The sequence below is a fragment of the Lepidochelys kempii genome, chromosome 3 (assembly GCF_965140265.1).
Source record: "Lepidochelys kempii isolate rLepKem1 chromosome 3, rLepKem1.hap2, whole genome shotgun sequence".
Classification (NCBI taxonomy): Eukaryota; Metazoa; Chordata; order Testudines; family Cheloniidae; genus Lepidochelys; species Lepidochelys kempii.
In genome coordinates, this window is record NC_133258.1 from 164,412,050 (window position 1) to 164,427,478 (window position 15,429).

The 15,429-nt window shown below is 43.6% G+C and overlaps 1 protein-coding gene across 1 annotated transcript in view; it reads left to right on the forward strand.

Moving 5' to 3' along the window:
• The window catches only part of USH2A (usherin), a 571,967-nt gene that overhangs the window by 551,556 nt on the left and 4,982 nt on the right, over positions 1-15,429 (forward strand). The window contains exons 65-69 of the mRNA XM_073338913.1: positions 2,618-2,856; positions 4,639-4,856; positions 8,107-8,283; positions 9,927-10,010; positions 12,725-12,969. Of these exons, the coding sequence (XP_073195014.1) occupies positions 2,618-2,856; positions 4,639-4,856; positions 8,107-8,283; positions 9,927-10,010; positions 12,725-12,969 (963 nt within the window). The remainder of the gene's footprint in view (positions 1-2,617; positions 2,857-4,638; positions 4,857-8,106; positions 8,284-9,926; positions 10,011-12,724; positions 12,970-15,429) is intronic.

A 15,429-nucleotide genomic window follows, 5' to 3' on the forward strand; every position in this document is an offset into this window, starting at 1 on the left:
AGGGGTATCTGGGACAGGTATAGCATATAGGGTGTCTAAGGATTCCCTTCTTCATCTGCTCCTTTCAGCCCTATGGTAACTTCCCTTCTGCATAGCCAGCCCCCCCGCAAAAAAAAGATTAAGTGCTGTGTAGGATCTTTTGTGGCCAGTTAGATTCTACATAGAAAACAGAAATATCATTGAGGGGGGAAACCGTGGACCCCGTGCTTAATTGTCATCATTGTTCTTCTTTAAGCAGTTTGGGGAGTGTAATGATGTTGTTTAAAATAGTAGCTTTTAGGTTTTAAAAATCCCATGTTCCTTTGCTTAAAGTGTATAAAAAGCACTAGAAGGCCTAGGGCTTTGAGGATCTGAAACACACAATGAGCATATGACATGAGTCGTTTCTTTCTTTTGGTTTGAGCTGGTAACACATCCACAGTGTCTCAGATCTTTGCTGCACCCAGGTTGGGTCTGAAGTTTAATCTCAGTAAGTCAACTGTTTAGGCAACAGCTAGAGAGTTTGGAGTCTGTGTACGTGGAACCAGACAGGCAATCTGCTAAACAGGGGGGCCTGGCTCTAAAGGAGATGTAAGGAGCCAAGTGTAGCATGGAAATAATTGAAAAGGACAATGTAAAAGGCAGATCCAGCCCACCCTCTGGCCATGGAAGGCCCAAACATGGTGGGCTCAGTGTTGTTCTGCTGCTTAAGGTGGGTGGGGGACAGAACCGGGGGAGCCCATGGAGGGTTCTGGACTGCTTCCCTCTCCTGTGTGCTTCAGAGCTACGCTCCATGGGGTCTTCTTGTTCCTTAGCATACAAGGGCCCTTTGACTAAGGGATGAGTAGATTTGCACTTTGCAATCTAATGCCCAATCCCCATATACAAAGAGAGACTCATAAGACGAGGGGATCACTGCAGGCTTCAGTGAGTTTGTGGAGCAGCTCTGTTTCTTCTCTGAGGCCTGTTACAAGGCAGCATCCAAACCAGGTAACTTCGCTAAGTCAGGAAATCTGTATTGTTCAGCCTGGCTTGAAAACAAAAAAGAGTGACCACAGACCTTGGGCCAGGGTAGAAGGTTGTGAAGAGTACCCAGAGCCATACTGCACAAACCAAGGCAAAATGTCACACAAGTCTGAGTAAAGTAAGGCTGATATTATCAGTTTTCAAGTGATGTACAATTCAGTGGCAAATGGGAACCTCCATCCTTCACAAATCCCATTTCTTGTGCTCAACGTCTTCCATGCCTTTGTGTCTATGTCTCCATCTGTCAAGGCTTAACTGTGTTCATCTTTTATAGTAGTATGTGCCCATTCTTCCACTACCCCAGTCTAATCTGGCATGGAAGTGGCTGGGAACACTGTCTTCCTTGCTCATCATTCCTGTCTGTAAGCATAAGCCATCTGCTGTTTGCTGATAGCACGGCCTGACCTTATCCCTCTTACAATGATCAGCTGGGTCCATATCTACTTGAGCCTGCATGTTCTTGTCACTTACCCTTTCATCTCTCCGTTGTCTTTCTCTTCTCATCCCCTCAGACCTGCCATGTGGCTGCTGTGACTGCAGGGGTGTCTTGCTTCTCCATCACTGAGTGGAAGGCATTATCAAACTCTGACTTTGTGTGCTTTCTGTCTTGTCTTGATGCTCTGTTTCCTTGCTGTCCACCCTGGGACTCTGTGGCCTGTGCCATTTGCCTTGCTTAATCACCACAGCAGGTGGTTACTGTGATTGAAGTTGCTTTTTTCTACATGCTGTTTGATTTCTTTGGATCTGGAAACCATACCTACAAATGACTGCAGCGAATTGGAGAAACAGCAGCTCCAGGAAGCAGCATGGTTTGCTTTTTCCTTAGTTATTTGCTGTTACATTATTAGTTATAGCTTTCCACACAGTTCCTATCCACACACATTTCTTTGTGCTATTTAACTCAGTTTCTCTTTAAAGGTTGATGGATTCAGTTTTGCTGAGAGGGTTTCCTATGGGCTGAAATAGAGGACACATCCCTTCTGTGCCACTTGTGCAGGATATTTGGGCCACTGGCTCTGTGTATGCAAAGATCTCCTGGACATTCATAGAATCATAGAAGATTAGGGTTGGAAGAGATCTCAGGAGGTCATCTACTCCAACCCCTTGCTCAACTAAACCCAACTAAATTGTCCCAGCCAGGGCTTTGTCAAGCCAGGCTTTAAAAACCTCTAAGGATGGAGATTCCACCACCTCCCTAGGTAACCCATTCCAGTGCTTCACCACCCTCCCAGTGAAATAGTGTTTCCTAATATCCAACCTAGACCTCCCCCACTGCAACTTGAGATCATTGCTCTTTGTTCTGTCATCTGCCTGTCATTCTTTGACAATGTCCACCAACTTTTCAGGGCCAGCAGTGTGATCCTCATAATGCTGGATGTAGAGGTGTTTGTGCATAGCTGCTTCACGAGTGCAGTCCATCACAGGACTTAAACAATGGGAAAGGCCTTGTACAGACCCACTGCACTGGGTGAATTTCATAAGAAAGATAAGGACAAATCTGGGTTCCCTGGACACACCAAGTCAAAGATCCTACCACTTAGAACATTTAATGAATCTGACTTAGCATTTACAGTGCGCTGTGCTGTGTAAAGTTCTCTCTCGCCTTTTACAGTTGTCTGAAGGGACTGCCACCCAGCAAACGATACATGGACTTAAACCTTTCACCACCTACTCTGTTGGTGTAGAGGCCTGCACATGTTTCAACTGTTGCACCAAAGGACCAGTCGCCCAACTAACCACTCAACCAGCACCACCCTCTCAACAGCCCCCTCCACATATACATACCATAACCTCAAGAACAGCTTTTTTCCAATGGAATGCACCTCGGTCACCCAATGGCATTGTGGAAAGGTAAGATTCACAATCTGATTTAAACTTTCAAAGCCAACTCAGAGATTTAGTCATTTTAGATAATCTCATGTGCTGTTTTTAGTATTCTTTTATATATTGGTAAATTATGATGATGATCTCCAAATTGGTGTACATTCCATGCAGAAGAAATCCTCCCAACAAGTGCTTGCCCTCCTTGGGCATCTTCTCTCAAGCAAAACATTGTACAGGTAGAGGAACCTTGCAGTGTCTCCTAAATGTTAATAAACTTGGATTTTGCTGGAGCAATAAGGGAAGTGAATTTCAGAGTCAGGCGATGGAAAACTTCCTATCTCTGCCACTCAGCCACTCACATAGAGAGACTGTTAGCAAAAGCCATAGAAATCAACTGTTGCGAGGCGGGGGTGGGAGAGGAGGAGAAAAAGAAATGCTCTCTGGACTAGACAGGACCAAAGCACAGAGGGTTTTATAAATCAAAGTCAACATCTTAATTTGCACCTTGAAGCCAATCAGTTGCCAGTGTAGTCTATGGCGAACAAGTGTAAATCTTTCCATGCAGCAAGCACACTCAATAAGGGCCCATTCCTATCCCATTTGAATCATTGGGAGTTTTTCCACTATAGAGTAGAGGATCCAGCCCTAAACAGGCAGCAGCACTTGATGCTTCTGAGTGGTTTTCATTGGCAGCCTCAGAAAAAGTGCATTGTACAATTCTAAATTAGTCTGTATTTTACAGCATCATGAGTGTACTCACACCAGAAACCAGATGATCTATGGTGTATTTTGCATAGAAAAGGCAGGTTCACGTACAATATCCTGTATTGCCCCACTCCCCAAATGCCCCACAGCAAGCTTAGCCATCAGAACCAGTGAAAAATCATCTTTAACCATGAATTAACGAGAAGCAAAAAACTGCTGCCATTCTGCAAGTGGAAAACCTGCTTAAGCCAAAATTAAATGTAAAGCTGTTCATGTCGCTCACCAGCACCCACTTCCTCCAATCCCCTGCGCCTAGGTATGGATTCACCTGTGGGCTGTCCTGTTGAGTCCTTCCACAAAATGTCCAGTTTTCAGGACAATGTTGTGTACTGTACTGAGGTTCAGTTCTTAAGCAGTTACTGTAACTAGCAACATGCTCCCAAAATGGTCACCTGTTCCCTCTCAGAGAGGGACAGCATATTCCCCCATCTTCAGCACACCATGAATCCAGGCCCAAGATGGCAGCTGCCTGGTATGTGTGTGACAAAGAGAGTTTTTAAGTCCTGACCTTGCACATATATATTCTCCCAGAATGGACTTGAAATGCAGCCCTGCTAAGGCATAGCAGGGATTAACGTTTCAGCCTGAGTTTCACCAGGCTCGTAATGAGGCAAGTGCAATTGTGCACCAACCAAGAGTTGCACTTGCTGTTTTGCACCAGCAATAAGTTGAGAGCGTAAATGGCATCACAGATATATATGTCTTATAAATACCAAAGATAGGTAGCTAGATTTAACTACCTAATTTGCAGGTGCAAGCAGTTAGATGTGAATACATCCACAGTTTCATGGTAGGCACAAAATTGCAGGTGTCAAACTACAAGCATAATCGTTTGTGGGCATGGGATTAGAGGTCATCACCCTAAAATCAGGACCAAAGCATTAGAGATTGAATGGGATTTAGAGTGCCCAAAAGCAATGAAGCTGAGATTCATCTCATTAACTAGTAACCAGACATCTAGCAGCCAGAGTGAAACAGTGCTCACTGATGGTTTGTTTGTTCCTCTGATAAGATTTTCATCAAAATGTCCATCTTTTTCTCTAGCTACGAACTCCACATGTACACTGCTTGCCCTCCACATTTACAAACACAAGCAAAGACCTGTAACCCTGGACCAATTGAAGTGAAGTATACAGGTAAAGATCAGAATTCCAATGTGAGTGATCTTCAGCCTTACACAATCTACAACATGAGAGTGGTGTCTTACAATTCTGTAGGCAGCAGTGCTTCAGAGTGGACCAGCTTTACTACCAAGAAGGAGTGTGAGTATATAGTGACCACAAAGAGCAATTCGTGAGTCTGAAATACCCATCTTTCTAGTCTGTGGAACTGTATAGCTCCAGAAAAAACATGTGGATCATTTAAGTCTGTTCCCATCCATTTCACAGAACTAACTACATCATTCCCACTAGCATCCTTCCAAAACTATTCTGAACATCTCTAGTTAATATATCTCAGCCACCCACTCCTGGGAAGTCTAATCCACCGTTTGATTGCTCTTATTGTTCAGAACTGTTTTCTTGGCATCTAGCCTAACCTTTTCCTTTCTTCGTTTAAGATCCTTGTCCTTCCATTATGAATTCTGTTCAGTGGGAAGTATTAAGTATGTCCTATTTTTCATGAATGCATCCTAACAAGGCAACAGTTTAATAAAAAGAAATATGCCCAGTAAAGTGGTAGGCGGGGTGTAATAATGATTGGAGCAAACAAAATAGAAGGGGGACAGAAATTTTAGAAGAATAATGGGTATTTTGCCTTGGCAATCTATATGCTATAACCTGGCAGAGTAAATTTCCTTGGCATACCCCAACCCAAAAAACTTATAAAAAATCACATCTTTAAAAAACCTGTTTACATCAATAGTAACTCAGTATGTAAATTATTAAAACCTAATCCAATAAATCATGAACTTCTATTCAGTTCCACTAAGGTGTTGCAATAAAGTTCAAGGAACTTCACAGTTGTCCTTATGCTGCACACTACAGCCATTCTGAACTCCACAGTGACCCTGGAGATTGATTTTACATTCTCTTCCTCCACAAGCATAGGATTCTGCCACTTGAGCTAAAGGAGAAACTCCCTTAGCTCTCAGCAGTACAGAGCCTATGATACTCAACTGAACAGTACTGATTTGATCTAGTAAAGAGCAGTGCTATGCATTACTAAGTTAATTACAATATTGATATATTCCACATCAACCCCTCCGAGCCACTAAAATCTTTGCATTCATTCTGGTTCATTGTGTCTCCTTCATTAGGAAGAACTAAAACATTTCATTAAAAAAGGAGGTGGTTTATGGGCATTCTTTGTTGTAAGTACAGTGCCAAAAGCATAACAAATTAACATGTCTGCATCACGTAAGTGAAGTTGCTTTCATCGAAGACAAGATTTGGGAACTGGGACTTGATGATATACTAATGTACTGCACTACTGATTGATTAGTCAAGACAGTGAATTATTGTACTTGAATTGCTGTTTGTAAGGGTTTTTAACTATCTCTGAAAATAAACTAATGGTTCAAGAAAAAGCTTTAAAAATGAATGGATGCCAAAAGGACATAATTCACTCTCAAAGCAGTTAGGTTTGGAGAACAAATATATTAACTTCAGCTAGTGCTTTGGGCTTAGTTGCAGTAAATATTGATTTGATACGAAAAATAGCCTCCAATTATAGTTAATAGTAATAAAGATATTTTACCTGTTAAATGAGAGGAAAAATACAACAAAACAAGAGACAATTATACTACCATCCAGGAGACACTAACCAGTGGTGTCTCCATGAATAGGAACCTTGTATGCCAATCAGTGCTTAAAATACACCTGGCTGAAAGGGGATCTATTTCCAGCAAATAAAATTCCAGTAGCTCCAGCCAGGTCACTGAGGGGTGGTCATTTCAGTCCTGCCTGGGGTGAAAACCCCTTAGGATTGGCCACTTGCCTGCAGGGGCGGCGAGTTATATGGGCCCGTGGTGCCCGTGCTCCAGCAATATTCATGGCCTAGAAGCCTGGCTCCACCAATGTTCAGGGTCAGGTCTCTCCCCCCGGCCCCGCCTGCTCCCCCGCGCACCTCCCCAGGAGCGTCCCCCAGCCCCACGTGCCTGCGCCCTGGGCAGCAGGTGGCCCTCGCTGGCCGCTGTCTGCGGAGGGAGGAGGTGCACACATGATGGCAGCCCCACCCAACACCCACCACAGGGGCGGTGAGGGGGGCTTCCTGGACCTGAGAGGGGCCTTAGGAGCACATGCAGTGACAGTTATGCAGGGTGAGTGTGCTGCTCGGGGGGGGGTGGGAGGGAAAAGGGCTCAGGGGAGTCCTCCTCTCTGGCCCCAGCCCCAGGGCAGCCTGCCTGCACCCCAAACCCCTCATCCTCAGCCCAGAGACCTCACCCCAGCACCGCAATCCTCTGCCCCAGCTGTGAGCCCCCTCCTGCACCCTGAACTCCTCTGCCCTAGCCCTGAGTCCCTCCCACACACCAAACCCCTCTGTGTGTGGGGGGGGGGGGCAACTTGGACTCCTTAGGGTGTAAGCAGCCAATCAGAGCAGTTGCTGACCCAGACACAGCTCTCTCACCCTCCCCTCTGTGGAGGAAAGAGGCGGGAGCAGAAGGAGCCTGGTAGCAGCTCCTCCGCTTTTGTGAGAGATGGGGTGGCTCCTCTGTTCCTCCCCACTCGAAGCGGGGGATGTGCCCCAGGAGGAGCAGAGGTGAAACGCTGGGAGCAAAAATTATTTTGGGGGGAGAAGCCAGTGTTTTCATTTCTGTAGAAGATGAGAGTGACCCCTACGCCCTCCCTCCCCCGCGCCAATACTTTTTTTTTTAATACCACTTGAAGCTCTGGTGCCAGACTTGTTATTGGAGGGGGGAGGGATAGCTCAGTGGTTTGAGCATTGGCCTGCTAAACCCAGGGTTGTGAGTTCAATCCTTGAGGGGGGCCATTTGGGATCTTGGGCAAAAATTGGGGATTGGCCCTGCTTTGAGCAGGGGGTTGGACTAGATGACCTCCTGAGGTCCCTTATAACCCTGATATTCTATGATTGAACAGAACATGGTCTTGGCCCATTACACTGGTGTAACCCCAGTAGCATTTTACCAGTTCAGCTGATAGAATATAACTCATTCCTTGTGTTGAATGTCTTGATCCTTAATTTTTGGAAGTCATTTTATTATTAATTATTATGTATGACAATAGTGCCTGTACCCCCCAATCTAGCAGGGTCCCCATTATAGTAGGCATTGAACAGCCATAGTAAAAGGCACTCCCTGCTCCAAGGAGCTTACGCTCAAATTTTACTAATTTTCCTTGTGGGGTTCACTTAGGGTGCAGATACAATATATTTCAGTGTGATAATGGCAAGGGCAGCCTCCTCCTGTAGCCTCTCCTTGTTTTTTTTCCATAGGGTGGGTATGTGTGAGAGAGCCTGTAACACTTCTTATCTGGTGCATTTATTTTGTGCAACCCAGTGAGATGCCTACAATTTATAAATCAGCTGTTTCCTTTTTCTTTTTCCCCCCCGCAGTACCTCAGTACAAAGCTCCATTTTCTGTTGTCAGCAATTTATCCATGGTCTACCTAGACTGGAGTCACACTTTTGTACTGAATGGACAGTTGAAGGAGTATGTGTTAACTGAGGGAGGCCAGCGTGTCTACAGTGGCTTTGACACCATGCTGTATTTACCGAGGACATCGGCCAAAAGTCAGTTTCAATTTCCCATTTCAAGGCCTGTGTTTATCTATTACATGTTAAATTTTACGAAGTTGGCCAGCCATTGCACAGCAGTGGACTGTCTCTTTAGACTTCTAGTTTCCTTGAAAAGCTGATGTTGTATGTATAGTCAGGTACTCTTTATCCTGATGATTGAATGCACTTTTCCATCAAAACTCCTTTAGTACCTACTGTGAGTATAGGAACAGTGGTTATTTGAGGTACAGGGGCGGGTGAGGGGAATTGATTATGTTTCTGGAATAAATTCTACCCATTCCATGGGATGGGTATAGATGGCCAGGAAACACTGCGAGGCTGACCTCCTGGAGTTTACTACAGATCTTCCTCTCAAAAGGAGGAGTGGACAAAGATATGATGTGCCCTCTACTTCCACCATGACCCTTTCAGGGCTCGATTCTGGAAGGTGCCGAGGACGATAGTCCAATCCAGCACATGCTTAACATTAAGCACATCACTCATCTTGCTGAAGTTGATGGGACGATTCACATGCTTAGAGTTAATCACATGCTTATGTATTTTGCTGGATTGGGATAGAGTGCGCAACACCTTGCAGGATTGAGCCCTGGATGAATCACGGAAGCAGGTAGAAGGTGTATCCGCCCAGCCTTGTGGATATTTGGGATCCATAGGGAAGAGAGTCCTTATACCATGGAAGGCTATCACCTCCATGTTGCATCTGTACCTGCTCCTTTCATTGGCTGCACGGAAACTACTGGAACTATACTGCTTTTGATAAAGTGCCATAGGCATGAGAAAATCTTCCTGATTAAGATGCTTTAAATTGTGATAATGCTCAAAATGCTTTCCAAGGAAGGCCAGTCACTGCCAATCTAAATCGATGCTTAAGCTACAAAAATCATTCCAAGTCACACAATTTGGTGGGGCAAGGGACTATCGTGCTGGGCAATGTGTGCAGAAAGTATGGCAGCAGCTGGACAATGCTTTGCCCAGCTGTCTCTTGACAAGTTTTAGTATGACCTTATCTAATATATTTGCTTGCTGGCTGTGCATGTGGGCACAGTGCCTCTCACCTCCTGACTTGGTAAAGAGCACGGCCATTTTCAAGTGCTCCAAACAATTCCTCAGACCAAGCAAAATCACCAGCCCATGAGGAAATTATGGCTCAGTTAGATTTCAGCTTTCAAAGTTCAACCTTTTTTGCTATAACCCCTATTCAAAAAGTTTGTTTATTTAACGGTGGGAAGGGTTTGTCTGGGGGTTTTGTATCTTCCCATTATAAGAAACAGGGCTGAGGGTTTGTCTCGAAGTTTCTTTAAAAATGGACTGTCAGACACAGAACCCAGCATGCGCAATTCCGTTCGATTTGGAAAGGTTATGAGCCTGTGAAAATGTGGGGGTTATAGGGGAACATCACAACTACAAACAAGGCCACTGTAATATACAGTTTAATAGCTGAATATTAGTGAATTATCAGGCTTCAGGGCTGTATTGGGATCAATTAGCGTTGACTGCTGTGCCTGTGGGGAGTCCCATTGTGATTGTGCGTGAATGCAGCCGTGCACATTAGCAGCTCTTGTTGGAGGATCAGGGCTGACGTATTTTGAGTGTCTCATTTGAGATTTCTAACTCAGTATTTTGCCTTTTTTGTTCAGCCTTTTTCTTTCAAGTAACGTGTACCACCGATGAAGGGAGCGCCCTCACACCAGTGATCAAATACAGCACGGCTACTGGACTGGGTAAACCTGTAGAGACGTTACCTAGCTCCTACTAATTATGTGTGAATTTGTGCTGAGCAATTAGGTGTAACGCATACTGGATCAGATCAGATTTGGAAATAGAAGTTATTGATCTGGCCCAAGTTTTTCTTGAAGCATTAAAGTATGTGGCTAATGTGTCTTTGTCACCAGCTGAATTTATTCAGGAAGTTTCTCTTTATTGAAGCAAGTACTGTTTTGGAGCTTCTTTTAAACCAATGAGAATTTTACACACAGTTCTTTCCCTCCCACCAAAAAAAAATCAAACAAATGCAAAACCTGCTAACGCTGTACATCAGCACCACAGTAGGGATGGTAGCTTACTGCCCGTGTTAAAGCTGAAATACAAAGCAAATCAAAACCCTTTGGGCCCTTTACTATTCCTTCAGAATGTATAGGAACAGCGTCATGATTTTTTTAAAATGCTACATGGTTTGGCGGTGAGTTTCTCTTTGTTAAACCTTAGAAAGATCAACTCCTGACCCCTCTCTTGGTTGCAGGTCTCTTGGGAGGACTGGAATGGGGTGGTGACATCACAGTAAATAGGCTGAAACTTGAGTTTTCCAGTCTTCAGCTGAGGAAGAGGGATGTTGACACAGGGCCTGATCTTGTTGAAATCACTGGAAGTTTTGTCTTTCATGCTGAGGAGAGCAGGGTCAGGTCCATGGCCTGCCCAAAGAGCATCCAAATACAGAGATTTTGCTGCTATTAGATACATAGGAACATAGGTGTAGACCTGAGGATCATCTAATTTAGTCCTGTCTCCAGCGGTGGCCAACAACAGAGAAAGATATAAGAACCCCACAGTAGACAAATGTGGAGTAAGCTGCGCCTCCCCCCCCCCCCCCCCATGTTAGGTCTTATCCTGATCTCTGACAGAGATTGGCTTAAAACCTGAAATACAAAGTTTTAATATTCCTTTAAAAACCTTAAGCATAATAACTCTATATGTTCTTGATATCCATATAAATGTCCACTCCCTTATGTTCTTAGCCTCAACAACATCATGAGGCAGTGGGTTCCACAGACTAATTGTGCATCATGTAAAAAGTATTTCCTTTTATCAGTTTGGAATTTCTCACTGCTGAATTTCATTGGATGTCCCCTTATTCTTGTGTTGTGCGTCAGGGAGAACAGTAGCTCCCCATTTTCCTTCTCTAGACCATTCATTATTTTATATACTTGTATCATGTCCCCTCGTATTCATCTCCTTTGTAAACAATCCCTATCTTTTCAGCCTTTCTTTCTGTAAGAGTCTTTCCATGTACCTAATCACTCTTATCACCCTTCTCTGAACCCCCTCTAATGGTGCAGGATCCTAGTACTGCACACATCACTCCAGCTGAGGCTGTAGTATGGATTTATATAAAGGCATTATACTTCATCCCTTTCCTTATGCAGCCAAACATCTTGTTTTCTTTTTTGACCACTAGTTATATCTCAGACATATCATCCACGAGACAGATCAGATTAAGGTAAATCACCACACCAGTTTCTAAGGAGAAACAATGGAACTTCCTAGAAGCAGAGCCCTGGCAGATGTAAACAATTACAAATTGCCATGGGGGCCCATTGTTGGCCTGTATCGGAGATTCCTTTCTGCAAGTGCTCATATTAGTTTTCTCTGTGAGCCACATCCAAGTTCCTATTAAACCATCAGTGTGGGCCAGTCTCAATATGCAGGTGTGGCGGAGCAGTGGATTACTTTTTAATCTGCTAGAAGAGTGGAGAATATTGTCAGCGTCCTGCATTAAACCCTTGCTTCCTGAACCAGAAATGGGGAACAGGGATAATCACACTGTGAAAACCCCTTAGGTGTCTTTGAACCAAAGCTGAAATAGGACTTCAGAGCCAAAAATATTTTGTTTTGTTAGACACAACATAGACACCTGATTTCATTTTCTTGGCCAGATGTCCTTTGTGTTGAGGGGTGATAAATAGATGAAGTTTATTTGTTTTTTTATAACCTAGAAGTGGCTTTGTGGCAAAGGCGTCACCTCTCCTCTGTTCTTGTTTCTGGGGCTCTAGCACCCTCAGCCCTCTTTGAATGCATCGCTGCATATCCTGCAAAGCTACTGTTGCTACAAGGCGTTTCCTCCCCCTGCCCACCATGCAAGTGATTTTTCTAAGCTGTGCAGTGATGTGCACTATGTATTGGAAGGAACAGTGGAACACTGTGTATCTTTTTCATGGCCCTGTCCTAAGCTTTTGATTTTATTTGGCCTCTTCGTTCATCCTGATTTTTTGGCTTTATTGTTTTATAATCTGTGCTGCAGTGTCCACAGTAGCAACTGCTTCTTGTGCTGGGCTATAGTGCTGCAGAAAACATCCTGTCTGCACCTCTCTGAAATTACCCTGAAATTATCATTGTTTCAACTGTTCAAGGTTACTTTGATCAACCTTTTTCGAATCCACCCCCCCCCACACCCTTTCCTAGGAGATGCCAGTGCAGTGGTGATTTCCAACCCAGGCAGCAATGCCAGAACTTTAAGCATGGTCTCCTGAGTGCAGTAAGCTTTTTATTACAGCCCACTAGCATATTGAACCATTACACCACCTTGAACATAAGTGCAAATAAGCACACTGTGACAAACTGCTTCAAACTTCTTTCTAATTTATTATCAAATAAGGGGATGATCTATCACTAAACTGCTTTCTAAAATAATGTTTCCCTTTTACCTTCCTGGATTATACAGGTCCTATATTAACAACTCCTGGAGAAAAGGATGAAGCAGAGACTAAATATGCAACATTTTACACTGAACTGTGGTTTGTGATATTAATGACAGTTCTAGGTTTGATCCTCTTGGCTATTTTTCTGTCCTTGATTCTACGAAGAAAAATAAAAAAACAACCATATGCAAGAGAAAGGCCTCCCTTAGTTCCACTCCAAAAGCGGACATCGCCAATGACTGTATATTCACCGGGAGACACCCACATGGTATGTCATGCAAAGCGCAATAATGTGTATTTATATTGTACAGAGAGTTATTGCAATGGAACATATGTTACAAAGGATAATGTTGCAGTCTAAGGGCATTAACTTACAATTTGAATATAGTAAGAGGGAAAATGTACATATTGCTTCACGTGAAAGAGTATCTGTAAGCTACAAAATGACCCAAGCTGTAAATTGGGAGTAAGTGGTGACTACCGTTCAAATAAGCAACAGAACTTGGGTGGTTTTTTTCTTGGTCAGATACCACAGTGATGAATGTGGTAGGAAGACCGAGATACGTTTAACTCCTTAAATGACACAGGGGTGGGTAGGACATCTTTAGCTTTATTGTATTATTGGGGAGGTCACTCTTCAGGTATTGATACACTGACTGGGCCAAATCCTTAGCTGCTGTAAATCAATATACCCCCACTGACTCAGTCAAGCTATGCTTATAGTCACAGTTCAGGGCAACTAAACCTGTATTTCCCCATAGTGGACCACCAAAGGCACCAATTCTTGGTTTCTAGCTCCACGGCCATTGCTTTTCTGGGTGGAGACCAGTCTCTCCCCCTTCTGACTGGGTATTCCCAGGCTGCACTGTTCTCTTTGTATTTCCCAGCACTGACAGGTTGCCCAAGCACACCTGTTTGCTCTCTCTTCAGAGACTGATTGTCAACAGTTCTAGCTTACTGCATACCACTTCCTCTGCAAGCCTACTTTATTCCTAAGGTGAAAACAAATAGAAGAACCTACACACATGCTAACAAGCTTACCAGAGTCCACCCCAATCCTAACATGGATTCTGACAGCCTTCAACCATTACCCTAAAGATGGGACCCTCTGTGGAGCTGCGGTCCTGTCCATTTGCTGGTTCAGGAAGAAGGCTCTGCGTCAGTGTAAACAAACTCATCTCAAACACCTTTCTTTGTCTCTTGGACCCTGGAGAACCCAGTTTGAACTAGGGGGAGAATTTGCTCAAGCTCTTTCTAAAGAAATCCACTTCACACATATTGTTCCAAAAAGACCTTTGGACTTCCTCATACGTTCCAGATTGCATTAATCTTCCTACTAAATAAATTCCATACAATCTCACCATACATATTTGCATTTAATACAATGAAAACTAATTCAGTAAGGTTTAATTTAATTCAGCGAAGTTCATTCAGGAAATCGTTAGTCTGTCACTCTTATTTATACTAGCTGAGGAGTTGCCCCATTATGTAAATTAGTTCTCAGGCAAAAGGAATAAATATTAGAATAGTGCTCACTAGTTTCCCATTATTTGAAAAAGAAAAGGAGTACTTGTGGCACCTTAGAGCCTAACCAATTTATTTGAGCATAAGCTTTCGTGAGCTACAGCTCATGTCATCGGATGCATTATTTCAAGTGAGTGTTCAGTACAATTCTACAAACTATGAGCTTGATCCAGCACTCATTAATGTCAATGGGAGTTTTGCCAGACTTCAGTGAATGCAAAACCCACAGCATTTTAAACCCTGCTGACACATATAGACTCCTCAGATACCATGGTGATAGATGACAGTATAAAATCCTAGATAATTATAGCAACAAAAAGCACATTACTGTGAGTTTGTGCCTTTTCCTTCCCCATTCCTATCCCCTGCTCTCTTTTGCTTCACATCTTTCTTTGGGGGCTGCTTGGGCCTACTGACATTGTATTTTCCTGTGTAAAAGTTGAATTGGGGGCTTTAAACACATTCTTCACCATTTAGCATGCACAAGGTATAAGCAAAAATTGAGAAGGACTCTGCCTTCCAGGAGCTTGGTTGTCAGATTGGAAAGAGGAAGGGTGTATATCTATGGATTCATCCAGCCATCTTGTCCTTCTATAATGTGCCCTTCATCAGGGAACAGTAGCCCTCAGCTGCCACATCTGTTCAGCTTGTCAGGCACAACACCACTGATTAGTAAGCATGCTGCTCTCATGTCTTTATTTAAAGAATTATGTTAACAACCCATTAAGCTGCCAGTTTAGATCTTTATGTAGCCCCTTAAGGACCTGTGAGTGTTCTGGCTCCTCATGGAATGGTGTTGAGCTAGGTGGCCAAGTGGGTGCCTTAAAGGAAAATGTGCCTGTTTTCAGAAGGACCCCCTTGAGACTGGGGCGGCTTGCCTTAGAAACATTTTTGTGGCAACTCTTAATGTCAATTACAAAAGGCTAAATGAGGAACTGTTAAAAAAATCATAATTTAGCTTTGGAAATACAAAGTGAGACTTGAAAATCGCCTAACTTGCCATGGAGTCACATGACACAATACTCTCTTGGAGCTGAGGGTTGGGGAAAGGAGTCCAATACTACTTAGGACGTGTGAACATTAGTTAGGAATTATATAAAACACCCTACTGAGGAAGGTTAGTAGTAGTAGTATGCATGCCCATTTTAGGATGGAAACTGAGGCAGAAAGTAACATACCCACGAGCACACAGAAAGTTCTGTGA